General features: G+C 36.6%; 1 protein-coding gene across 3 annotated transcripts in view; it reads left to right on the top strand.

Annotated features, from left to right (window-relative positions):
• Positions 1-27,420, top strand: part of GADL1 (glutamate decarboxylase like 1) — a 151,626-nt gene that overhangs the window by 34,220 nt on the left and 89,986 nt on the right. For all 3 annotated transcript variants that reach the window (XM_015596856.2, XM_025039184.1, XM_025039186.1), the window contains 6 exons: positions 557-672; positions 6,454-6,533; positions 6,656-6,710; positions 12,049-12,165; positions 16,802-16,866; positions 17,157-17,238. In XM_015596856.2, the coding sequence (XP_015452342.1) occupies positions 557-672; positions 6,454-6,533; positions 6,656-6,710; positions 12,049-12,165; positions 16,802-16,866; positions 17,157-17,238 (515 nt within the window). The remainder of the gene's footprint in view (positions 1-556; positions 673-6,453; positions 6,534-6,655; positions 6,711-12,048; positions 12,166-16,801; positions 16,867-17,156; positions 17,239-27,420) is intronic.

The following is a 27,420-nucleotide window of genomic DNA, read 5'->3' as shown; positions in this document are numbered from 1 at the left end:
ATAATTTTTTTGCATAATTTTTTTGCATAAATTTTTTTGCATAAATAAATGACATAAATGCTAAATAAATGAGAATTTGTACCTAACACAGATAAATTTATCTGCTATTGGGAATTTGGAAGAGCTACAAAAAATTTTTAAGGTTTTAAATCAGTTTTACTTGAGAAAGTTCCTAAATCACATTTTGTTATCTTCCAGTCCTTTTCGGGAGCAAAGATGAACATATACTGTCATTTTATTGATCAGTTGACAGACAGAAAGAATACTATTGACTGTGGGTACCTGGGTGTAGAGCTCATAGATAGAAACTTTTAATTTGGAAAAACCGGAATAAGAGAATAGACCAAAACTTCTCACTTTGCTGAGACTGGAAATTGCTGGAATTGGAAACTAGGAAGTGTGTAAGAGTAATAGGGTGGGGGTGTGGTGCTCAGATGACTTTCACAGTGATTTGTCATTAGAGCAGACACAGCCATTTATGCTTTCCACTGGAGTCAGCACTTAGGGAGCTAGAACTTCATGCTATAAATATGTCATTTCAATTTTGTTTTTGCAGGTGGTTCAGTGTCCAATATGTATGCCATGAATTTAGCTAGATACAAATATTGTCCTGACATTAAGGAAAAGGGACTCTCTGGGTTGCCAAGATTAATCCTTTTCACATCTGCAGAGGTAAAAAATTATTTTTGATGTCCGATATAGATTTTCTAAGAATGCATTATTTAAGAGGGCTTGTTTGTTTGTGGACTCCTGATATGCTTTTATCCACTCCGTATGTGACTAATATGCCTAAATATAACATCGTATTTCATTCTAAAAGAAATTCTGATGGGTTTGATATTGGCCACCCAATTTTGTACATCACCTTTATGTAAAATTTATAGTCTATAACATTTTCTTTAGGAAAAGAGAAGATTTAATTCGAAAGTGCTGTCTCTTTCTGTGAATCTCTTCTTTGAGTATCTCATTTATTAGAATTTAGATGATTGATACTGATCTCGGCTACGTCTTCTACTCACATTTTCTTATAAAATTGATTGCTTTGAATGGCTAACCCAAGGCCTTTTCAAGAAGAAAGGGAGATATTCACTAATAGTGAACATATACACATACACACAATTGAATATTGCCACAATCCTCTATCCATTAAAGTAGAAGGTCTGATGGTGAATAGGTGCATTGATTTTGAAATAGGCTATCTAGATTTATTTCATTTTTATTACTTACTATCTGAGTGACTTGGGGTAAGGTGATTTACTCCTCTGTGCCTTAGTTTCCTAATTTATAAAAATGAGCATATCAACTCTGGTATCTAACAAATTATCCTCAAATCCAGTGGCATAGAACTATAACTATATATCATTGCTTACAAGTCTTGGGGTAGCTGGCAGTTCTGCTGCTCTCGCTGTGCTCCCTTACCTGTCTAGGGCTTGGCTGGCCAATGGCTGATCTGAGAGCGGCTTCGCTGGGATGACTCCAGCGAGTGCTCTCAGCGCCATTGTCTCTCACCCTCCAGCAAGTTAGTGCAGGTGTGCTGTTGTGTCAGTGATGCAGAGGAAAAAACAGCATGGAAACATGCCAGGATTCTTTGAGTCCTAGGCTCAGAACTCGTACATCGTCATTTCTACCTCATTTTCTTGGCAAACTAAGTCACATCTAGGAACCCAGATCCAAGAAGCAGGAAAACATTCTATCTGTTAAGGAGATTTGCTGCAAAGCCGTCCGCCAAAGGGTATAGACACAGGGACCAGTAAACAATTTGGGGCTGTTAATGCAACCCAGCAGCCACATAAGCTTAGTAGTTACTGGTTAGTGGGTTGTTGCAAAGACTGAATGAGTTAATGCATGTAAAGTCACATCTGGCACATGATACATAGACAAAAATGTTAGCTATTACTATTATTAGGAGGAGAATGATCCAGCTATAATGATAGAATAGATGCTGCAGTTAACGTGCCGTCTCGTTAGGAAGAGATTTTTTTTTTCTTTTTCTATTTTTGTGTGATTCCAGTGAGTGCCTCTCTCCATTCCACAACTGTTTCTGCCCCATATTCCTGGCCGGAAGAGTTTAGCTTCTGCGCCTTCTGAAACAACCCTACGTCTCCTGTCAAACATATGAGGCAGGGAAAATATGAAAATTCTCTGTTATTTCCAGCTGGACTTTCCTGTATTTGTTATTTTCTTTCAAGAAGAAAAAGTCACTTCATTATCATGAAAGGACAAATTGTACACCAAGAGGTCAGCAGTGGAAGAAAACCTGGAGACTCCCATGTTTTCCTCCTGTCCTGTCTGACCTTTGCTCTGGTCAGTTCAGCACTAAATGCAAAGTGGGCATTGGGTGTTGGGAGGCACCTGCGAGACTCATCTAGTCTGAGATTCTTCGCCCAGCCACCCCAAGGCCCTTCTTCATGAGGCATTCTTTCTGCAGCAAGAGAAGAATAGGAATGTGGAGATCTGGGAAAAATACTTGGTGATTTGAATTTTATGGAGTAGAGTTTTCCTCTCTAGGTTCCGACCCTCGGTATTTCAGTTTGGGGAACCCAGGCATATCATAAATGCAAAGCCCCTCTTGCATTTGAATTCCTAGTTCCATGCCTAGGAAAGCTGAATATGATTGAATAAGGCCTCTGCTATCAGCCCGGCGCTTTTACTTTTGCCTTTTCCCTTCTTTATTTGACTTAAAACTTGCTAGAGTTCTTTCCTGGAATAATTGCCCTGGAAAGGGGGAAGATTCTGTGAAAGCCTAGAATAAAGAAATGCCTGAGGAAGATCAGTAGCACAGGTGTAGCTGGCAAATTGGGATTGGAAAGAAATTGAACACTTACATGGTTGTGAAACCAAAACTAAATTTTTTTTTTGAATCTCTGATGAGATATATATGCAAAAAGAGGTAAAACGTATGTCTTGGCTAACATGCCAGCAGAAGATGGAGCCAGAAAACCAAGACTAGATGCGCATTTTAGTTTGCTCGGGCTGCTGTAACAAACTATCATAGATAGGGTAGCTAAAAAAACAAATATTTATTTCTCACAGTTCTGGAGGCTGGCAAGTCCAAGATCAAGGTGCTGATGAATTCAGTGTCTGGCGGGAGCCCACTTTCTGGTTGTAGACCACTGTGTCCTCACCCGGCCTTTCCTCTGTTCGTGCTTGCGAGCGGAGTGAGAGCTCTCTGTCTTCCTCTTTTCTAAGGGCACTAATCCCATGAGAGTCTGACCCTCACGACCTAATCTGAACCTAACACCATCATGCTGGGGCTAGGGATTACACAAATGAATTTTACATAAAAATATGAATTCCACAGAAAAATTCCATAACTTTGAACACACTGTAATCTCGACTATATATTTTCAACCTCTACCCCCAACCAGATTCCACTTTACAGCTCATTTCTTTCCCTGCTTTGCCAAAGAGAATCAGGTCATAGCATTTGCGTTATTTTAATTCAGACTTTATGACCACCTTCACCACTAAATAACCTTTTAATAATAACTAACTAATTATTATTATTTAGTTAAAAACAAAGAATTAAATAAGGTTGTTTCTCAAATGGTCTTAAACCTGAACGTTAATCTTTTTGCTATCCCTCCCTCCTTTTGTTTTAGATGTTTGCCTGTGGCCTTGTGGTTATTTTCCCATATCGTCTATTAGGTGGTTTTACTTTTTCACTTCTTATGCTGCCCCACATTAACCAGGTTCATGTACCCACCACTGAATGTGTTTTTGCATATTTTGGGTTTCGACTAGGTGGAGACCTGAAAAGTCATGACAGAGATCCTTATACTGTCAGCTTATCCAAGGTAGCCCCTCAAGGCTAAATAGGAACCAAAAAGAAGGGGATTTTTTCAAAAAGTAATAAAAGTCAATAAATGTGTGCCTTAATTAGAAGTTAAGATGACTCCCATGAATTTATAGAAATCCTCGGTTTGTAATTCAGATCATTTGGGGAACCAGTATAAAGTAGTGATCATTGTCTGCCACTAAAGAATGAGGGGAGAAAAGAAACTCTTTTTGTTCCCAGGCCAGCGATCAGTTGTCCTGGTTCTTCTCCAGCAGACGGAGGCTAGGGTGAGGCGAATGAGATGTCCAAGGTACATGTCTTCAGGTAATGCCTCCTTAAATTTTGTACCTGAAGTGCCTCATTCGCTCACCCTATTCCTGGCCTTGCTCTCTAGGCAAGACTGACCCGGACTTGGCTGCTGTTGCAGGCATCTCCACAGGCCAGTGGGTGCTCTTAGGATGCCACAGAGGGCATGGAACAGTCCACCTGGACTTCAGCTCTGCTTCTTTAGAAACTGAACCAGCTCTGTGTTCTTGGAGAAGTCCCTGTAAATGCCTTTTCTTCATTCTCTAACATATAACATTCACAAACCTTGCTCTCCCTACCACCCAGAGTCAATGTGAATGTCAAACTGGTCATCACTAGAAGGAGTCCAAGTGTCCAGAACACAGTCTATGGGAGGGGAAAGCAGTGGTTCGTTGAGAAATTTAAGGTCACAGAAATAATCCTTTCTGGAACCAGAAAGGAGAACTTCAGTGCAATTCTGTCTTTCATGTAGGCACTTCCTGTTTTATCTTTATAGACATGAACACCCATTGAGATTGTTGTGTCTCTTGCAGACAAATGAAACCTAGGGGGAGATTGGGTCTTAGAATGGCTGACTTATCTTCTGCCAGCAATGGGAGCAGCCACTGTTTGTTTCTAAATGCAGCTGTTACTTCTGAACTTCATCCATCTAGGATTTTTCTTGAAACTACTCAGTGTGTCTGAAGCATTGCTTTCTCTTTTTTTCCCTTCCAGGCTCTTTTCCTCCTCTGATGCTTTCAGATGTTTAGACTTCAGTTTTACAGTCTGTTTTTAATCTGCCTCCTATGCACTTGAGATTGATATTGGACTATACTTTGCCCTGAGGCACCCAAAGATAGCTCCGCTGAAACTATCCTTATTCTGATTACCAGTGTTTTATTGAACAGATCTGTTGTTTGGGGATATTTTGCTGTTTCCCAGGGCAAAGCAATGTGCTTTTCCTTATTGGCAGATGTCAGTAGGCTACTGTTTATCACTATGAAATCGATAACTGTTTGGTTGCCAGGGCCCAAATCTTTGTTGGGAAATAACTGGCCTTAGCTATGTCACCTTAGCTATAGCAGGCTGAAGTAGCAAGTAGAGAATTAACTACATTTTCGTGTACATTATCACTCCTAGTATGCATATGTTTTGCAACAACCCGAAATGAATGCATCCTTCAGGCATTTTGAACATGTCCTATTTGATATTTGGAAATTAATTATCTAGGACGGTTTTATTTTTCCTGATGGTGTTACTTCTGCATTTATTTTTACAGAGTTAAAAAAAAAAAAAAGAGCTTCCAATAAAACTCTCTTGACAAAAGAAGAAAAAATTACCACATTTGAGGGAATATATCAAGTTAAGTGTGAAGGCATGACTACTCTTTTAATGTATTCATACCTACAAATTAAATTACTAAGTTTTTTGGTACAATTATGTCCTTTAGCACCTTCATTTTTCTGGCATGAAAAAGAATTAATTGACCACCTGTCCACACTAATGTATAAAGACTGACATCTCCAGTGTTTGAATGTTAATGATTTTACAGGCTTTATGTAGTAGGGAAGAAAGGCCCAACAATCTAAAGCATATACTCTTTCCAATAAGAAATAGACAAGGCCTAATTCCAGGGCCATTAGCCCCATTTATGCCAAGGCTGCAGAAAGTAATGTGTCTATAAATTATTATTACTTTCGTAATTATGATTTTAACCACATTCCCGTGTGTCCGATTTTAGTCTTACATTCAGTATTAAGCAAGATTCATCAAGTGTCTGATCAGTATTTATAATCTATTGTTTGTTCTTGAAAATAATGAAATTCTTCTGCGTTCTGTGATTACAATTTTTGAGACAGAGTCTTGCTCACTCTTTAGAGGGTTTCAAGTTAGAAGTGGACCAGATTCTCTGCCCATTAATACCAAGTCTTATTAGTAGCATCAAAAGCAACTCTACTCAGTGTTATTGAAAACAGTAACCTCTAGTGACCAAGTTTGTTCCATATGCTGTGTGCTAAGGGCTCTGTGCTAAGCCCTTTACGTCTCTTAACCCATTTAATTCTGTGACAAAGATGGCCTAGGCACTGGCATGCTCATTTTATAGATTAGCAAACTGAGGCTTGGGGAGTACACATTTTTTTGCTTAAGATTCCATAGCTGTAACTGGGAAAACTTGGACTTAAATCCTGGTTTCTCTGATCCCCAACCAAAGTCAGTTCTCAACCACTAAGGAGCTCAATTAAATTACTACTTTCTCTTTCTTTTATGCAATAATGTTCCAAAGATTGGGCTTGGCCATGTGACTTACACTCATTTAGATAATAAGCAATAAATTTTTTCATACTACATATTCATGTCCCTCTCTTCCCCCCTTGTCCTTTTAAATTTAGTGTCATTACTCCATGAAGAAGGCAGCCTCCTTTCTTGGGATCGGTACTGAGAATGTTTGCTTTGTGGAAACAGATGGAAGGTAATAGGGACAGGATCCGGAAGCCTGGTGGGCGGAGAAGGAAATTCATACTTTTTAAAAAGCAGTACCGATGTCTGTGTACTACTAAATGTAACTGAATGTCTCAAATCTGTGTCTTGTAGAGGTAAAATGATGCCTGAGGAACTGGAGAGGCAAATCTGGCAAGCCAGAAAAGAGGTAAGAGGGAAAAGAGAAGAAAGAGGGAGAGAAAATTTGTGCATGTGTCTGGGTGCGAGGGAGAGAATGCCAGGGAGAGAATGCAAGCCGCCAGACCCATTCCTAGGTGTAGGACTGAGGACAGAGCATGTTAGCATTAAAATAGGGTAACTCACTCACAGATGCTCCGTTTCCAGGTGCTTAGCTCTTCATGTTCTGTGGAGTTTCTCAGATGTTTTCATCCCATTTGGCTGAAGCCTATTAAAACACTGACATCACTGTATTCAGGATTCTTGCCTAGAATTAGCCTTAAAAGGTGAACCCAGCCTCTCCCGCAGGATCCCTGCAGCCACTCTCCTACAGAACCCCTGACTGAGAGTTCTGCTGGCCAAACCGATGGTGACTGGTTGCATTCAGAGTGATTCCTGACTCTTGATCAACCTCTCTTCCCAGGTTGCTTCCACCCAAAGCTCATGTATAACCATCGTGCTGTACTGAGCCTGGGTCTAGTATTTCAGCACTGGCAGAATGTTCTCTCTCAGCTGCCAGAATGTACTGAAGCTGACATGTCTGTTGGTGAGGAAAGCCAGGCATGGCTCTGGTGCTATATTCTAGCTAGGACTGGCCCTGACACCTGCTTTTAGATGCGTCCTTGTCTTGGTGCCAGCCATCTTGTTTCTTAGACCCTGCTGGATTAGGTGCACCTAAACTTGCTGGATTAGGTGCACCTACTTCATTGCCCCCTCCCATCTCACCACAGTCTTCGTTGCTAAAGGAGCTTGAGACTGTTCTCCCTTAACTTTCTGACAGGTAGCAACAAAGTCAGATGTGATTTCTGAAAAATGAAAAAGCCCAGCTTCCGAGCTGGGATCTGAGTATCTCTCTCCTCATAGGATTTCACACTCTTAAGAAAGATTTTTTTTTTTTTATTTTTAAGTTGAAATTTTGCTAGTATCTTTCCGTTACTTCACTCTTTATATTTTAAAAACTTTTATAAAAATCACCTTATCCAGAGTATGCAGATTATTGTATTTGGTTTAAAAGTCTGTACTTAAATTTTTTGCCTTAATTGCAAATGTTTTGACCTCAGGTGTGTCCTTTGATCTACATTTGTCTTTATTTTTTTTTTAAACGTTCCAATGACAAGTGGATTTGATAGTTGTCTTGTATAGATTATCAGATTTCTCTGATTCCGGTAACTTTCTAATTACAGCCTTTTTGTTCTGCTGTGAACAACAGATATCGAATTCTAGTTTTATCTTTTTTAAATCTAGTTTTATCTTTTTCTACAGAAGTTGCTTTTGTATGGTTCATATGATTCGTTCATTTCCGCCCCCCTTCCTTCCTTCCTTCCTTCCTTCCTTCTCTCACTCGCTCTCGCTCTTTCTCTCTCTCTCTCTCTCTCTCTCTCTCTCTCTTTTTTTTTTTGAATCTTGAACTTTTCATTATGGAAAATTCGAAATACATCCAAAGCTAATATAATGAGCATTTATGTACACTTCATTCAATTTTAACAGTCATTAGCTTATGTTTCATTCTGTTGCACCTACACCTTATCTTTTTTCCACCACCACAAGATTAGTTTGAGGCAAATCCCACACATCATATCATTTAATCTTTAAACAGCTCAATATATCTGTAAAAATTATGTATTTTTAAAGCAATACCATTATAAGAAATAATAATTTCTTAATATTATCAAGTATCCACTCTACATTAAAATTTCTCCCGTTACTTTTTAAAAAAATAGTTGGCTTTGTTTGAATAAGTGTTTATCCAAGGTCTGTCTCTATGTTGCATTTGGTTGATTCATCACATAAAGTTTTTCTTGTCTATAGCTTCCCCCTTTTTATTTATTTTTATTTTTTTATTTTATTTTATTTTTTTAACTCCTGCCATTGATCTGTTGAGGAAACCAAGTCCATTGCCCTGGTAGTTTTCCAAATTAAGAATTTTGTAGATTACATCAAGAATTTGAAAATATAACCCCCCTCCTTTCTCTGTACTGCCCATCTGTTCTCTTTATTTCCTATAACTTGGCAGTTAGATCTTGAGACTAGACGAGATTCAGATTGGAATTTTTAACAGGAAGGATTCATGGATAAATTTTGTCCTTCCATCAGGAGACGTCTCCTGTCTCTGTGGCAACACCGACTGGTGGGTTCTGGTATTGTCAGTCTATTGTCACAGAGCTCTGCATCAGCCTCTCACCTCATGGATTTGGCTGCCATTGGTGATCATTATCTAGACCCACTATTACATTAGGTGACGTTCTAGTTTATTCTCTCATTCCTCCTTCATTTATTGGCAGGCATACTACTATAACGAAAAATGTTCTCATCCCCATTTGGTTTCCCTAAGGAAACAGTTTGCACAAGGCAGAGCAGGATAAGTGTTTTCTTCTTTCCCCTTATTTACTAATGTTCAGAAGAGTGGGCTAAACCTTTTCTTTCTTGTCTTAGTATTATTAAGAACTCGTGTTCTCGCATATTTGATGGTTTTATATTCCATTACAGCCATTATTTTCATTGTGTAAATTTTTGTTTATTTTAACAATTAAAGTACATAAAACTGATGTATTCTAAAGTTGAGAACTTGAAAAGAGAAGTTTTCAGAAAGTCAAAATTGCTTTAGGCACATTTAAAAGTAGGGCATTGGAATGAGGGTTAGTGTTTCTGCTCAGTTTTCTTTCAAGTTAGTTAAAACTGGAGCTTCGATGCACTAAGGACAAACCTTGCATCCAATCTGAGATAATAATATAGCTGATGACTAGTTTATTTTTCCCAGTAGCTTCAGATCTAGTTGTTTTGTTTCATGCTTTTAACTTGGATTGTTTCAGATGTAGAAAATAGTACAGCAGCTTTTTTTTTTTTTTTCTGCTGGGATTCATTCCCTGGCCAACCGCAATCCATTAAAAATCTGTTGAGCAGTGACCTTTACTTGATGCCGTTACAAAGATGGTGAAAACCACAGAGGCCTCAGAAGCTCTAAAGTGCTTATGAAAAGATATAACTAGTATAACCACTGAATATTTGAAAGTATTTTTGTGTGTAACTGTTTGAAATAAACTTTCTTAGAGAATACAGCTCATTGGCAGCATGCCATCAATACGGTTTCCACTGAATTTTCTCATTAATCACATGAGATATGTGAAAAGGAAAAAAATATCTGGAAGGTTAACTCCAGATTGCAAAAGTTTAATTTCTGGGTCTGATATTTATAGCTAGATTGTTAAAAAGGTGAGGAAAAGTCATTAATAAGCTATAATAGCTTGCATATTATAATATATATATTCTCACAACTGTCAGGATGTCATATAGTTTATGAGGAAAGCTCAACTGTTAAAGACACCTTACATCTAGGACTAGATTCTGTGTGTTACAACTATCTTCCCAAATGGAAAATAAATTCATTGTGTACTATCACTTTGATTCATGTGCATCTCAGTTTTGAGATGTGGACCAAGTGGCCTTGCTCTGTCTCTGTCTCATTGAGAAATAATGTTTCTGCCAGTGGTCAGGTAAATTGGAGCAAGTCTGGTTCAAGTGAAACGACCCCTGATATTAAAAGGGGACATAACCATACAGCCGCTGTGGAAAACAGTATGGAAATTTCTCAAAAAAGTTAAAAATGGATATACCTTTTGACCCAGCAATTGCACTTCTGAGTATTTACCCAAAGAAAAGCAAAACAGTAATTCGTAAAGATCTGTGCACCCCTATGTTCGCTGCAGCACAATTTACAATAGCCGAGATATGGAAGCAATATAAATGCCCATCAACAGACGATTGGATAAAGAAATTCATATATACAATGGAATATTACTCAGCCATTAAAAAAATGAAATCCTACCATTTGCAATGACATGGATGGACCTAGAGGTTACTTTGCTGAGTGAAATAAGTCAGACAGAGAAAGATAAATATCATATGATTTCATTTACATGTGGAATCTAAGAAACAAAAAGAACCAATCAAAAACAGACTCACAAATATAGTGGACAATTTGGTGACGGACAGAGGAGAGGGGGGTGGAGGGCTGGGAGAATGGGGTGAAGGATTAAAGAAGTACAAATTAGTAGTTGATAGTTGGTCACGGGGATGGGAAGCACAGCAGAGGGAATGCAGTCAGCATTAATATAATGGCTAGGTGGAGGGCCAGGGGAGGGAGGGAGCAACTGGGGAGATTGTTTTATGAACTATATAGATGTCTAACCAATGTACTGTATACTTGAAACTAAATCAATAAATTTTTAAAAAATAAAGAAGAGCAAATTTTAAAAAGGGGGATATCACCATATTTTGCAAGAACTGCACCTCAGGATAAAAATGAGGAAAAAATGACTCTATCCTAAATGGAGATAAAAATGAATTTGATAGGCAGTAAATGTTCTTGTCCCTTATTCCTCGGGTGCTCTAGAATCTTAGGTTTCTTGTTGCTTCCCCCTCTCCAACCTTTGTCTGAAAATTTTCCCTCCAAGGCATTTCCTCAGCCAGCAACACATCTCTGCTTACATGCTAGGATGGGTCCGTGCAACCTCATGGACTCTCCTCTACCTGGTTGCCATGAAGTCCCTTTTGGGGCCACGTTGCTGGCTAGCTTGGATGGAATTATCATTTACCTCTTCAAATGTTCGCACATTCTTCCTTTTCTCTCCATTTCCCGCTGGCACCCGTTCACTCTACAAGATTCGACCATCAGCTATACGAAGAGAAAAAATTTTGGCAGGAGTGACACAGATTCTCCCTTCTAGCACATTCTAACAGATTTCTCTGTTGCGGCACCTGTTTTGGAGAGAGTATCCCATTGAGGTTACCTCATCCCTCTGATACCAGATTTGTACCTGAGCACATTTTTCGTTTTATAACTGGACTTACTTCACAAGGGAACAAGCAGTTAGGCCTGTGTGATTTGTCCCTGGAGCTGATTGTTTGTCTTCCAAACGCATGCATTTTTGTTTTGGAGAAGAGTAACCACGCTGGCACTAGGAGGTCCTGATGAATCTCCCCAAGAAGGAGTTAGAAATCATACTGAATGCCAGTTTGCCAGTGTGGATGAGGCTATTCACTTTCTATCTGGGAAATCTAAGGACAGAAAATACTACAGAAAGAGAGAATAAAAATAGGATCATACCAAATCGGGACAAAGGACTAGTATTGTCACAGCATTTTCTCAGTTTCCTTAGCCTCTTTATAAGAAGAGGCTATATAATGGAGAAGTTTAAAAATATTCACTGAATTAATGATTATCTCCAAAGAAATGGATTTGTGGATATATATAACCTTTACGTTTTCCAACCTATTACAGGACAAATTTAGAGGTGACGGTGACAATTCTTATGTGTGGGTCTTTCTCACAGGGAGCAGCACCATTTCTTGTCTGTGCCACCTCAGGTACAACTGTATTGGGGGCGTTTGATCCTCTGGATGAAATAGCAGACGTCTGTGAGAGGCATGGCCTTTGGCTTCATGTGGATGTAAGTTCATCTGTATGCACATACCTGTTTAACTTCCTAGTCTTTTTGCAGCTTTGGTGGGAAGTTTTTCTTCTCAGAAAGAAAAGATGTGAAATCCCCAGCTACTTTTTATTTAAATGTGTATTTCTAATTAGGGGAAGTAAATATGTCATTTTGTGTAAGGTACAAAGAAAATGATTCTAAGACTTGATGTAAATTTTGTTTTAGTTTTCTGGATTCGATTTTATTTCCTCTTCTCCCATGAATCATTTTTCTTTGATCCCTTGAATCTGTCATTGAGGCAGCCTTGTTCGTATAAGGGACACATTTTGGATTATAGAGTCAAAAGACTGATTTTAGAATTCTGTTGGCCTCTTCTTTATTGTGATCTCAGTCCTCTTGGCTTCAGTGTCCTCATTTGTAAAAAGGGAAATGTCTGATGTGGTCTGTAAAGTATCCTCTAGCTTTAAAATTATGTGATTCCAATCAGCCAGAAAATGTGAAAAGCTGCACTGCAAAATTTCATGCCCTAATTAAAGCAGGTTTTACCTAGATTTATTATAGTTAATTATTTGGGAGGGATTGAGATAACTTATATTTTTCATAATTATCTAACTTAAAGGATTGGCTTTTTTTCCTAATTAATTTTGTAAGTCTTGGGGTTGTTCATAATAAATTTTTCCTTAATTAAAGTTAACTCTTAACGGTCTATTTATCTAACGTTAAAAAGTTGAGTTCAGCCAGTTATCAATGCTGAACAAAATGTTGAACATTTTTTTTAAAAAAACTAAGAGTTAATTAGTTTAATTCACCCCAGTAGAAGGGCTGTTGAACATGCTGATGAGACGTTAGAGAACTTCCCTCCGGTAAGTGAATGGTTCATTAGCCTCCTTGGAAAAAAAAGAAAGGGCTATAATTTTAGCTTACTGAATGGAAGGTAACTGAGCATTTGGAGGGTATACCTACACATAACTTTACAATTTGTATGATTTCACGCTTTCAAAGTAAAGTGTCTATGATATGATGTGTAGAGAATTTTTCAGCAACTCAAAGCTCTCTTAAATGTATGCTAATGTATGGTAGAAGCAGCAGTAATATAAACTCACTAGAATTTATATTATAGGCTCTATTATATAACAACAGCAATACTTCAGGTAGATGATTTGTGACATCTTTAAATGGCATTGTAATATTTGTATCTGTTTACATTTTGACTTATATCTTATTGATTTTTATTGACTTAGAAGCATAATAATACATTATGTCTTAAAAGATAATATAAGATGAGTACTTCTGTAACTGAGGAAATAAGGGGAAAAAATAAAATACATCAGCATTTATGCTTAAAAATTCTACTTTCATAAAAGAAACATCAAATATGGTTATATAGTTTACATAAAACAGTAACTACAGCAGTTTCTAAATTGGAAATGATATTAAGAGATTTATGGGGCTTAGAATTGTGATTTATATATATGAATAAAAACCTCTTTAGGTTTTCTAAAATTAAAGGTTGAATTTTTTAAGGCAACACTTCTATAATGAAATATCTAAGCCACACAAATTATTCTATTTACACATAGTAAGCATCTAGTGAATGCCTATAATATTAGACAACAGCTTATCTGACCTATTAAAGAAATTAGCTCTAACAGAGACAGTGTTCACCATCCTTTAATATTGCAGGTATCAAATCTGTTGATAAAATTTTATACAGAAGCATGTAGCTTTTCTTGAAGAAACCTTTTATACCATGCATAGTTTCTTAATTTTAAAGATAAAAAATTAATAAAATTGCAATAATTACTTTGCCCTGTTGTTAACTTCCTAAAGAATAATTAAAAGATCCTTTAATATATTTAAAACTGATATTTATTTCTTTAAAAAAATTTAATTATGATTTCTTATTCTTCTGGGTTTTCCAAAAAAACCAGATCACCTTGCGTATATACCGTAATTTATTAAACATTTTTAACATGTCTGAAATTGGTATGTTGATGTCATTTTTTTCTTTCTTAGTGGTAAACAAAAATATAGTGACTCTTAACATTTGACAGTGTCTTAAATTTGGTTAATTGCAATGCATTTTAAACAACTGAATGAGAAAAACTTCAGTTTTGTTGGAATTTTTTGCTTCTAGTGCTATTCTTCCTCCATGAGAGCAAATATTATTCCAGCCTGTGCCTCAGATCAGATATCAGGGCTAGTCCAGCTCTTCTCTGAAGCAGAGTCTGTGGCTGCTATAAAGCCTCACCAACCCAGCAAAGCTTCCTAAAGACGTTCACCCCCACTTCATTCATAGTCCCAGGGGGTAGTAAACATTTTATCTAAAGTCATGAGCTTCACATGCTGCTGGATCTCTATTCTGCCCCTGCCTCCACTTCCCTTTCAGGATTGGTCCTACTATTTATTTATTAGATAATTAAAGAAAAAAAATGTAAGGAAAATCTTGTGTGGTGCCTAACATATAGTAATAACTCAATAAATGATGGTCCTTATTGAAATAGAAAACAAACTCTTTCATCATTTAGGTGATTCATTTGATGTTTTTGCAAGTTTTGGAGTTTGGATTTAGGAAGTTAAGCACATAGAAGGAGGATATTGACAATGGGTTGACAGTGGGTTGCTTTTCTCCTTCCAGTTCTTTTGAGGAATTAGTTTGTGGATGAGCTGCTCCTAACCCAGCCAAACCACTCTGTAAATCAGTGAACTAACCAGTAAGCCAGCAAACTAATGCATTGAAAGAATTCATGTGATTTGAAAACTTCAGTCAAGTGCACAGGATTGGGAGAATATTGTTTACCTTTGGGGGAGGAAGAGGAGGCTGTGGGTAGTGCGAGACACGAAGAAATGCAAGTGTAGTGTGTGAGGCAGGTGGAAAGAGCAAGAATAAATGGGCGTATCCAAGTCCTAATTAATCCTTCCCCTACCTGCCACTGGTTCGTTCTCAAAGAAGTTGGGGATGCAAGGATTGGGAAAAGTAGGCAATTTAGTATTTAGGGTGTGTGATGGAAATGAAAGAACCTAATACATAAGTTATTTTCATGTTTGTGAAGGTCGACATCTCAAAATCCAGAAATGGGGATCCTTAATTAGTAGGCCAGGATAAAGTTGTTCTAGATGCTGAAGGCAGTTGCCTCTGTTGCTTGGCCTTAGTCACACGTGGACCATAGTGAATGCCACTGGGGAAGAGAGTGCTGCAGGAAGGGGACTTGACTGACAACCCCAACTGATCAATCCTGTAATTGGAAATCTTTGGGATTTGCACAGATGCCACCTTCAGCTCACAAACTTTGGGGAACCCATAGGATTATTGGAGACTCTAGTCCATGGAAGCAGGGCTGGAACTAAGGTGACACAAAGTGAGGTTCCTTGGGCTAGAATGAAGGAGGCATTCACTCTTAAGTCACGCAAGAGCCCCGCTCTGAGAGTTGAGTTCCTCCTTAAATTGTGTATGCTGAGGTGACTCACTCAGCATAGTTCCAGCCCTGAGTAAGAGAGCTATTTTAAGTGGGATATAAAGCTACTCTTTATTGTTCACCATTAGGCTCAGCTTTTGCAATACTCATTTCTCTCCCCTTCTGCATCCATAGCGCACACAATCTTGCCACTTCTTTCTACATGCTGCCCTCTACCATTTGGCCAGCTGGTCACCTTCCCTAAGTTATCATGCTATCTTGAAAAAATAATGAGCTTTGGCTCCCAGATCTGGTTTTATTACCTGTGAGACCTTGGGTGGTTTATCTACCACCTCTGAACCTTAACTTTTCTTAAAAAAAAAAAAAAAGTGATAATAACTCCATTTCCAATGAAATATTATGTGGTGTAAACAGCCTTGGAGAGCATCCAACGTAGCCCAAACTGGTCTCCTCATATTTTCTCACAGCAATCACTGCCCTAAAATTAAACTTAGAAGTCTGCTTCATTTCAGGGACCAAACTGACTTCCTTATTCCTCACAGTGATTCTTCCTCCCTCCCCTCCAAAGTTGTTGGCTGTGGGGTATCCTTTCATCTCCTTATTGTCAGTTCCCCTCTCCTTCGCTCCTATTTACCTTTCCAATGAATAACTTCCTTAAGTCTCAGGTTTCCTTTCTCTCACTCACACATTTTTAATTTGCAAATATTTCTGAAAGTGACTTGGCTGAAAAGATCTAAATTTTTAATAACAGGATGCATTGCACCTAGCTCATGCTAGTTGTCTATGAGTTCCTATGGTGCCGTCTATTCACCTTGTCGAGTAAGTGCCACATTTATTATACAGAATGCCAGGCCCTTACCCCATCTCATTATCAGCATTTGTACCTTGTGTATGGTAGAATCTCAGCATTATAAAGAGGTCGCCTATTTTAGATTCTAAGATTCAAGAGGATCTGGACTGTGTCTTTTAAACCTCTTTTTGACCACATGCAACTCAACAGGTTAATATAACAATTCCTTTATGATGTGTGAATTTAAATCCTAAGGGTCAGTTGGAGCCCATCTCCTGTGAGGAGGCTCTGATTGCCTTAGTAGAGCCGATAATCAGACTTTCCTGGAATATATACAATGGTTAACATTGACTTAAAGTGTTAAGATTGAGGTTGTCACTCAGGGGTCTCTATGACAACTGGCTGATAAACAAATAACATTATTTTGGTTATATAAATATCTCAACAGGCTTCTTGGGGCGGCTCAGCCTTGATGTCAAGGAAGTACCGCAGGCTTCTGCATGGCATCCACAGGTAAATGTAGTTTCCCAGATGTAGCGCCTGTTATACAGGTCAAGGAATCTCTTTGGACTTTGACTACTTATATGACGTTCTGAAAACAAAGAAACAACGTAATTGTTTTACTTGAAGGGGGAAAAAAAACCCTTCCAAACTCTCTAAACTACTCAAACAAGTAATCCTGTCCAGCACTTTCTTGGGTGTGTGAATACTGAATGTGTATGTTGCTAATGATAGTATTTTCTCCAGTAGAAACTAATTGTGTCCTCTCCCGACCCTGTCTTTTTCTTCGTTTTACATAACAGAGCTGACTCCGTGGCCTGGAACCCCCATAAGATGCTAATGGCTGGAATTCAGTGCTGTGCTCTCCTTGTAAAGGACAAATCTGTGAGTTTTTCTCTATGACCTTTGGGCATCGAGATGGGTTAAATTACAGGTGTTTGCAGAGGATTTTTTGCTTATGTTTTGGTGCCTTGGAGCAGACATAGATAAAGGTTTTAGTAAATGTTGATGGTATCGGAAGGAAAGATAAACAAACTCAGATAAAAGAACTAGGGTTTCTGCTCAGGTAATTGTGTGGATTTGATTTAGGTATTATATAATCTCATGAGTTACAGCAAAATGGTCTCGCTCACCCTCATTTGGATTATATCTTAAAATTCAGTTTTAAACACTGCCAAGATTTTTTTTTCTTCTTGATTAAGTCTAGGATTTAAGTTATCTTGAAACTTCTGCTTGCTGAGAAAGTGGAACAGATGTGTGTCATACATTAAATTGAATGCTTAATATGCTTAGCTGGGGCTTAACAGCCCATTTATATGGGAAGATGTTAATTCAGGGTTGATCATGGAACACTGATTTATTGGAGGATTGTCTCAAGTGGTTGGTACTTCACTTCTTTTGGAATGTTGGAGAGAGTTGGAAATTAGTCTGGATTGCTGTGAGGCAAGTGGGAAAGGAATCGCTGAGGTTCCTCTTGGTTGGAGGTATAAACTCTGTGTTTTCTGTAGGTTAAATAAGGATCCTTGTGGGACGTGGCCCAGGCTGGGAAGTGCCACTTCATTCTTAGAAATGCCTCCTCAAGATCTGTGTGCAGCATGTGGGTGATCTTTCTCAGCCATCTGTTTGCAATTTTTTCTTAGGGGACTCCCTTTGCCAATGCTAAAGTCATTTTCTCTTTTTAAGGAATTTTATTTCAAATGAAAACCATATTTAAAACTTGAAACCTAGTCTTACATATGTAGATAGTTACAACTCTCTTAAAAAAAATTTTGTGTTATTTGTATATCAATGCCCTTTGTGTTTTAAGGTGGCCAAACAAGGTGTTTATCTGAAACTATGAACAGATTCAGCATCCGTAGATAGCGACACTCTCGGGAATATTAGTCTATTCCTTCATGTCTTATTAGGCTGGCTACTATTGCCTATATTCAATGCCATTTAACTTTTTTTTTCATTTAAGGTTTTAAATTGTAGAGTGACTACATGTTATGACTGAAAGGTAGTTTGAGATTACTATATTATTTGTGAACCATAAAACATACTCAGCTTACCCAGAGTTACACATTTAACACACGGCAAAGTTAGGAGTACACCTAGGTTTTCTTTTGGTCTAGGTATAAGGAAAAATATATGTCAAGCACCCTTTACGTGCCAGGCATTTTATATCTTCTTTCTCTCTAATCAGCCAGTTTGAGTGATATCCTTATCTGTTGGTGTGATGTTCTCAGGAGTGGAAAATTTAGGCCCAAAATTGTATGACTGCTCTTTTAAATAATTTTCTATTTTTTATACATTTTTGCTGTTGAATGATATTTGAGTGATTGAGTCAAAAGTTGATTTATATGTATGTAGTCGAAGCAATTTAAAATTTTCTGCATCATCTAACTCTATAACAGGGATTAAAATTGTATTTTTTTAAAAAAGAATTTATTTCTGGATCTCTATAATAACAATACTCATGTGTACTCACTGGGCAAAAATTAAGAGGTTAGAAAATTGCATTCATTGTGCAAAGAATTGAGTACTTTCAAAATTTGCCTTTTCTTCTTCTTTTTTTTTTTTGGTGAAAGACTGTTTTCAAATTAACTGGAATAAAGAGTTAAACCATGAGACATGAGATATGACAATAGACTTAAGTTTCTTCTAGGCAGTTTTCTGTTTCTTTTGTATCTATTTTCTGCCTCTGTTGTTCTCTTTCACATTCATTTATTCATTCATTCAACCAACAGTAACCGATTTCCTATTGAGGCCAGGCACGGTGCTGATGCTGGGCTTATAAAACAGACATATCGCCTATTTTCAAAGAGTTTATAATATCACTGAGGAGACAATGAACAAAATATACCTATTTACTTCTTTAATTATTACTTTGATAAGTGCTCCAAAGAATGCGTCAGACTATTGATTATGCATTTTACAGCCGTTCCAACTTCCTTCCCTTCTATGCCCCAATACTCATGTAACCAGCCTTCCTTGCAGCTAAGAATCACCATATGACACAGATATGGCCAAAATGATACAGGGAAAATGTGATGGGGATTCTTGAAAAAGGTTTTCTTTTTTGCTAGGGGTGACACACACAAGAGGAGACACACTTTCCCTTTTCCTACCTTGAATGTAGTTGTGTGACAACATCATGCATGGAGCTCTGCCAGCCACCTTGTGACCATAAGGCAATGGTCCTAAATCAAAAAGTGAGCATGCACAGAATGACAGAGCAGAGGGGAAAAAGTCTTGGTCTTGGATAATGATTCTGCAATGTTGTACTAACCCTGGAAATGCCAATTTCCAGATCTTCCGTGATAGGAGGTAATAAATGTCTTTATTGATGAAACTACTTCCATTGGGTAATCTGTTGCTTGCAGCCAAATGCATTCCTATCTGATACAGAGAACAGTGGTACTCTGTGATTATATAGCATGGGGATCTGAGATGTTCTACATGGAAGAAACAACATGTGCAAAGTCTTTAAGAAAGAAAGTTCTTTTTTATTTTAGAAACTGAAAGAAGCACATTGTTGCTGAAGCACAGAGAATAATGCTAAGACTGGCATGAGATGAGACTAAAAGTTTAGGCAGTGGATAAAACATGCAGGGTCTTAGAGACCATTTAAATGATTTTAGACTTGATCTTCAAAACAATGGAAGAATTTTAAAATCAGGGAGTAATCTGAAGAGATTTTCATTTAAGAAAATGAATTGGAAAGGGGCAGAAATGGATGCAAGAGTAAGTAAAGACTTATAGTATACAAGCAAGAGTTGATGGAAGAGGAGATGGAATAATGTGATACAATTTAATAGATAGTTTAGCTATCAACTAGACAAGGCTGAATTACCAGTACCTATCATTATCATCCAGTATTAAGAGATAAGGAAGAAGCAGGTGTCATGGTTGACTCCTGAATTAGTGATACAGCAACTGAGTGAATAGTCCTGTTTAGGAAAGTGGAGACTGCTAAAGGAGGAGAATATTCAAGAGTGAAATATATTGATTTTTGCATTGGCTCTGTTAAATTTGAGATTCCTGTGTGATATTCAAGTGAAGATGTCATGTTGGCCATTGACATATGGATCCAAAGTTAGAAAAAGAAGTCTAGCCTGGAAAATTATATTAGGGAATTGTTTACTTGTAAATGACTTTTGAGGTCATAGGAATGGAATAACTTGCCTTAGGAGGAACTTTGGAGTGAGAAGAGAAGAGGACATATAACTTAGCTCTGAGGAATGTGAGAGTCTAAAAATTGGATAGAAAAAGAAGGAATTCACAGTGAAAGCTGATTCAGAATGGCCAGAAAAATAGTAGGAAAATCAGAAAAGAGTGATGCTAACAAAATCCAGAGAAGGGTGTTATGAGTGACTGTCATTCTTTGAGACAAAGCTTTAATGTCACCTTCTTAAGGAAGAGGGCCAGACTCACCAAGGTAGCATCTCCCCATTATTCTTTCTCCGACTGTGCTTCTTTCCTCAGAAGTACTCGTCGTGATTTGTAATTACAGTTGCTCACGTGTTAACTTTCACTCCCCCGAGAATGGGAGCTGTCTGAGGATAGGGACTATGTCGTTATATTCACCCCTCTATCCCCAGTGCCTAGGAAAATTTAAATTCACTGACATTTTTAATGATTAAATAAATTAAAAATCCTCAGAAATATCTGCCTTTAAGTCAGCAATAACTAGAAATTTCCAATTTCTTCCCTATCCCAAATTATTCCTTTCGAGAACTTTGAGATAACAATAATTAAAATTATAGTTGTTGAGCTTTATTGCTTAGGTCCTTACACAGGCTTGAGCATGCCTCCAGCAGTAATTGACAAATAAGGATTTTAATTTGAATTTACTTCTCCAGTTAATGAAAGGAGATAACTCCAGTTAAAAGAAAGCAAATTACTTAGTGAACATACTTCTGTTAAGGGGGAAAAAATCTAATTCCCTAATTTGAACCTCAAAGCCATAACATGCACAATGCTGCTTTCCTGATTGACTAGCTTATGGTGTTTGCATTTTTAATTTCCTGTATTAGTAAAGAAGGCTGCTTCAGAAACAAAGCAGAGCTATTGCTTTGAAAGTGGTACTATCACTAACTAACCTTCTTTGCATCACGGGGATAAAAAAGGAAATCAGAGATTTAAAAAAAAATCTGTGATTATAAATAGGTTGACTTCAAATATAGATGTTGGATCTACATGCCTGTTTGGGATCAAAGACAATTTTGATGCTTTGATCTAAAATAAAAGGCAGTATATTCTAAAGAATCGGTTGCATGGATGCAGAAAAATCTCAGTTTTAGTTTTACAAAATCTTACAGATACACGAAAACATGAAACATGCTAATCAGATGACTTTTTGTGTATAGATTATTCCTCTCTATTTGGACCCACCATTATCATCCAATATTACCTCACAAGGACTTCCTGTTTAACCCAACAGCTACAATTTAAGGGACATTTCTTTTATAAAGAGTACATTGATATCCTGAATTTTTTTTATTATATACATTTTATATGTTTATTTCAGAAGAAATGTGTGCCCATTATAGACAAATCAGAAAATTTAGATATGAAGAAAGATGAAGAAAAAGACAATACCTAAAACTGAAGATAGCTTTTTATATTTCTTCTTATGCATATTATACATTTAAATGTACACATGTACACACATTCCTAATCTAAAAAACATAATGTATTTTGCTTTTAACATAATTTTTCTGTTTAGCAAAACTGAACATTGTTGCGCATCTATATGCATTCTATACATTTTTACTAGCTGCACAATATTCTGTAGTTTTGATATATTATAATTAACTTGACTACTCCCTATCACTGACTAATTAGACTGTTTTAATTTTTGGCTATTACAGATTTGACTGCCATCTTTGAGGCTATTTGTGTACGTCCTTTATTCTTTCCTTAGAATAAATTTCTAGAAGTAGGAGAGCTATGATGAAGCTAGACGATGCTTTTTCATAATTTCCCCCTAATTTTCCTTCTACAAATTGCTTACCTTTTCACTAGCAGAGTATGAATGTTTTTGTGTTTGTATGTGTGTATGCGTGTGTGTTAGAGGGATCTCTGACATCACAAGGATATTCAGCTCTGTCCATTTAATAGGTAAGACATTTATTTGGACACCCACACTCACAGGCACACACATAAACAGTTTCCTTCTAATTTTATCTATTGACATATTATAACTCCTTCTCAGGGATCTTCTTTGGATAGAAGTATTGACATGCAATTCTGGGCTACTTAGGTTTCACATGATAAGATAGGAAAGAAAAGAGATGCGCTGGCAATTCTTTTCCTTCCATCTTCATTCTACAGAAGGCTCAGAATGTAGTCTCAGTTTTTCTTTAGGAGAAAGAGTTGCAGGAGGAGGAGTAGGAAATCCATTCAATACCATAGGTCCAGCACTGCTGTGGGAAGAGAAAAGAAAAAGGAGGCTAATATAATCTCCCTATGTTGTCCCCCCAGAGAAGGCAGAATACCTTCTGGAATACCACACTGAGAAATATGCTATCTCTCAGCCCATTTAAATTTCTATTTAGAATGATAATTGACATTGCAAATGACAACTACTCTATGCCATTTTTAAAAATTGTGCAAGGAAAGAAAGAAGGAAGAGAAAATAGGTTTATCAGAAAAACCTAGAACAAACTATATCTGCTTTAGTGAGGCTGTCTGTTTTAGCTCTTGTTTATCCTTGTGGAGTTCCTATGGAAGTGCCATTAAATGGTTTGAAAATACTGAATGATCTGATCATCAAAGACATGTTTTTCTCTCATGCCAGAAAACACTCATACTCCCCCTATACACGTACATTATAAATTTCTTTGGAATGACAGCTTCCTAGCTAATGTAGCAAAAAAGGAGGGGGTATGTATTTAAAACTGATTAGAAAGTAGAAACATTTGACTTGCAGGAGAGATATCAATCTCCTGGGCTTGATGCTGCCAAAATTTTTCTCCATATCTTTTATGCTCTTGCTTGAGCTGAGAAAATTCTTTTTAGACTTTTCAGGAAGGTTAGGTATTGCATAAAACTGGCAAAACTTATCAAATTCATGGTTGGTAAATAGCCTTTTTTTTTAAGTTATAATAAACGAAAGTTAATTTTCTTTTCATGAGGCTTTTGGAAATTTGTGCATACGCATGTATATATGTATGCATCACATAAACACACACACACACACACACACACACACACACACACACACACACACACGTGGTGTTACTGGCCATAACAAACACCTCTATTATGTCTGCTTTCCTTCTCATTATTTTCTATAATGACTAGTGATAGCGTTGCACGTGTTAAAAATCCATTATGTCTTTCTCCACCAAATAAAGCAATAAAATTGAGTTTTAGGGTTTATTTGTTATTATTGCAATTGTCATTAATTTTAACCAAGGAATTTGCAGTTTTTTTAGATCCATGCTGCATATAGCCTAATATATTAAATCCTTTGTGAATTGTGGCTCCCAGGAGTGTGTCATTTCATAATTGTTATTATACTACTTGATTTTAAGTAATGGCATCTTGTCATAAATGAGCACAAGTCCCAATGCAGAACCTATTACACTGTTCATGTAATTATCTATGTAGTAGACTGTGAGCTACTGGAGAGCCAAAAGGAGTCTTATTCATTGCTATAGTCCTACTATTTAGTACAAAGCCTGACAATCAACAATGCTCAGGAAAAATGTTTCCTGAAGTGAACTTACTTTATATCATTTTCTAATACTATCAAATAGTAATGTGTTTTAAATATGTTACTTCTAGTATGAAGTAGTCTGTCCATTATCATCTCTTTCAAGTCTTAAAGAGTATCCCTTCTTGCTAGTACATAGGGATATATTTTTTTTTGACAGGGTGTAGAAATTATTCGTCTTATCCTTATGATTTGATATGTCCATTACCTCCTCACATCTCATTTCATGTTGGCACTTTAAAAAAAGCCTTTATCCTAAACTGTGTCAACATTTGGCCTTTTATCTATGTGCCTCAGAGACCAATAATAAATCCGTGATTCATGCTTTCTTTTTTCAGAAACCATATTGTCTTTCCCGTAGGAAGTTATTTTCGTTTTATAGTCTAATGATGCTGTTCTCTTTTGGAAACTGGACAAGCGGAAGAGATACTTGCTTTTCTAAGGTTCCCTGGGTCCTTTCTTGACCCCTTCTAATGAACAGAATGACATCTGCAGTCTGCCAGTTTGCTGGCTGTGGCTGTGCGTGATGTTGGATGCAACGTCTTGGCCAAGAGTTTTCCAATTTCATCCTTGAGTTCCTTCAGACCTTTGGGTGGCTGCCACCTGGTCCTACTGATTAAGCTACATTTATTTCAGCAGTTTGACTTAGATGAGTTAGGGTGCTGCCCACTACTCAATTTAATATCTTCCGCCTGTCTATTTTTGGAGAACCCTAAGAGTGTGTGAATCTCTCTGATACCCTTCCAGGTAAATAATTCATTCTTCATGGCAGCCATCTCATTTCACTATGAGACCCCAACCTTTGCTTCTCTGGCAATCATCACAGAAGGCTTTAGATTTTCTAAGGAATGGCCAAAAAGGAAAAAAAAATGTGAAAGTCTACCTTTGTGTCCTTTTGTCATCTCTGATTCGATAAAATCTAGCAATTGAAAAATATCCCAGAAGGCGGATTCTATTTACAGGTTGAATTTCTTCTCTCTACTTTATGACAAAACATATTAGGGTTCCATAATAGTAGGAAAATTATGTAAATTAAAATGTAAGAAAAATGAGAAACATAAGGGTAAGGGCATAAAAAGAAACCTAGAATGAAACTAATAGAAAATTTCATGCCATAATTAGCATGATACACCTGCTTCAGTGGGTAGGCCAAAATTTGGTTTTAGCATTTTATTTTAAAAGGATTGAAAGCATCTGCCTTTTTTTCCCCTTTTATTTTACTGAAACAAGGCTTTTCTTCCATTGCTACTTTCTGTTATCATACTTGGGACCCTTTTGATTTCTTGGAATGAATTGTTCCGTTTGTTTTTCTTTGCACAATTCTAGTTGTCACATTTATTGTTTTCCAAAGAAGATATCTAAGAACATACTTGATACTCCTAATTAGGCTTTCTAGTTTGTTTCAAGGCCAAAAAAATTTCAGGAAGACAATTTTTTTCCTGGGATTTTCTTCTATGGCAATTCAAAATGTCAGTATAAGTCCATGTGAATAAGAGAAGTATTCTAATTTCGTAGATAACTCAGAGGTGGTAAATATATATTTATTTTATTTAGATTTTTAATAATTGTACTTAAACCCTAATTTGTACAGAAACTGTTACTGGCATGTAATAAATTGTGAACTGAGTAGAAAAATGAAAACTGTAAAATAGTCACCATATTTTTTATAATGAAGGTACATATTACTCATGCATGCAAGCACATGTACGTTTACACTCACAGCAAACGTACCCGTCTTTAAGCTCTGTGGTTTTGCTGGCAAATCATAATTAGGGAGTTTTGTTAATTGCAAAAGGAATTCAGTATCTTCTCTGGTCGTTTATTCTGAGGGCTCTTTTGGAGTTTAGAAGATGTTTGTCTTTATTTCATTTAATCATTTAAGAAAATTTAATTATTTAAGAAATTTAATTTAATTAAGAAAATTTAAGAAAAGTATAAAATATGCATAAAATGTAAATGAGCATTTTAATTTATTATCATAATAGGAATAATAAGGTAATTGCCACAAAGATTAAGGCAAAGAACAGAAATTCCCCATGTACTCCTTCCGGTTATTGACTTTCTTGCCTTTTTTTTAGTTTTGCCTTGCATTTGTGCATCCTCAGATACTATAGTTTACTCTGGTCATTTTGAAATTTGTATAAATGAGATCATGTGGTATGTATTTTTCAGATTGACTTTGTTGTTATTGTTGCTCAAACTTATCTTACATCCGTAAGATTCATGTACATTATGGCACAATATGATGATTGTTCATTTTCACTCTTTTATACTATTCCATATGAGTATATTACCACAATTTGTTTATCCATTTTATACTGATGAACATTTGGGTTATTTCATTTTTGGCTTCTACAAATATTTTCTATGAATATTTTTGTGTATATGTCTTTATTATTTTATCTCTGAGGTTTCATTTGGTATAATTTTCCTTTTTATTATTTTTTAATTAATTATTTTTTTTAATGGTGACATTGGTTAATGAAATCTGGTAAGTTTTAGCTATACACTTTAACAGTAAGGCATATATATATTTACATTGTGTTTTCACTTCCCGTAGTTAGATTTCTTTCTGTCACCACATATTTGACCCCTTTTACCCCATCTACTTCCCCCCATCTCCCTCACCCCTTACCCTCTGGTAACCACTAGTCTATTGTCCATATCCATGTGTCTGTTTATCCTGTTCGTTTGAATTTTCCTTTTTATTGAAGACCATATTTAGGAATTTTATAGTGGATCAAAATGTGGCATTTGCTGTTAAACTTCACTTCTTTAAAAATATCTTTGTTTCATTTTTTTCTGAGAATAAGATTCTGTCAATAATTTTCTTTCAGACCTTTTATAATTTTGGAGAGAATCTTTGGTGTTTGTATTAGAAAGTTAACTATTCAATTGCCATTTCTTTGATGGTAAAATGACTTATTTATCTGGCTTCTTTTAAGATTTTCAAATTTTCCTTAACTTTCTGCTATTTATGTGTGGTGTTCTAAATATGAATTTTGTTTAGGTTATCTTGCCTTGGCTTTATTGGGCTTGCATGTGTGGATTGATATGTTTCATAAGTGTTAAAAACTATCATTTAATTATTGACTCTGTCCCTTTTCTCTCTCTTTTTATGGCACTCCATTTAAATGTATATTAGACCATCTCACTGTTTTTGTCTCTTACTCTATTTGTATATTTCATAATTTTGTCTTTCCATGCTTCATTGTGGATAGTTTTATGCCCTATCTTAAAATTCACCGATTCTCTCTTCAGCTATGTCTAATCTGCTGTTAACACCCTCCCATGTGTTCTTACTGCATTAATGTCTTTATAGTTTTATAACATTTACTGAGTCTTTTTCATATATACATATA

This window comes from Pteropus alecto, unplaced genomic scaffold (genome assembly GCF_000325575.1).
Source record: "Pteropus alecto unplaced genomic scaffold, ASM32557v1 scaffold10, whole genome shotgun sequence".
In the NCBI taxonomy this organism is placed as follows: Eukaryota; Metazoa; Chordata; class Mammalia; order Chiroptera; family Pteropodidae; genus Pteropus; species Pteropus alecto.
The sequence above is the reverse complement of the archived record's forward strand: the minus strand, read 5'-3'. Positions and strand labels throughout refer to the sequence as shown.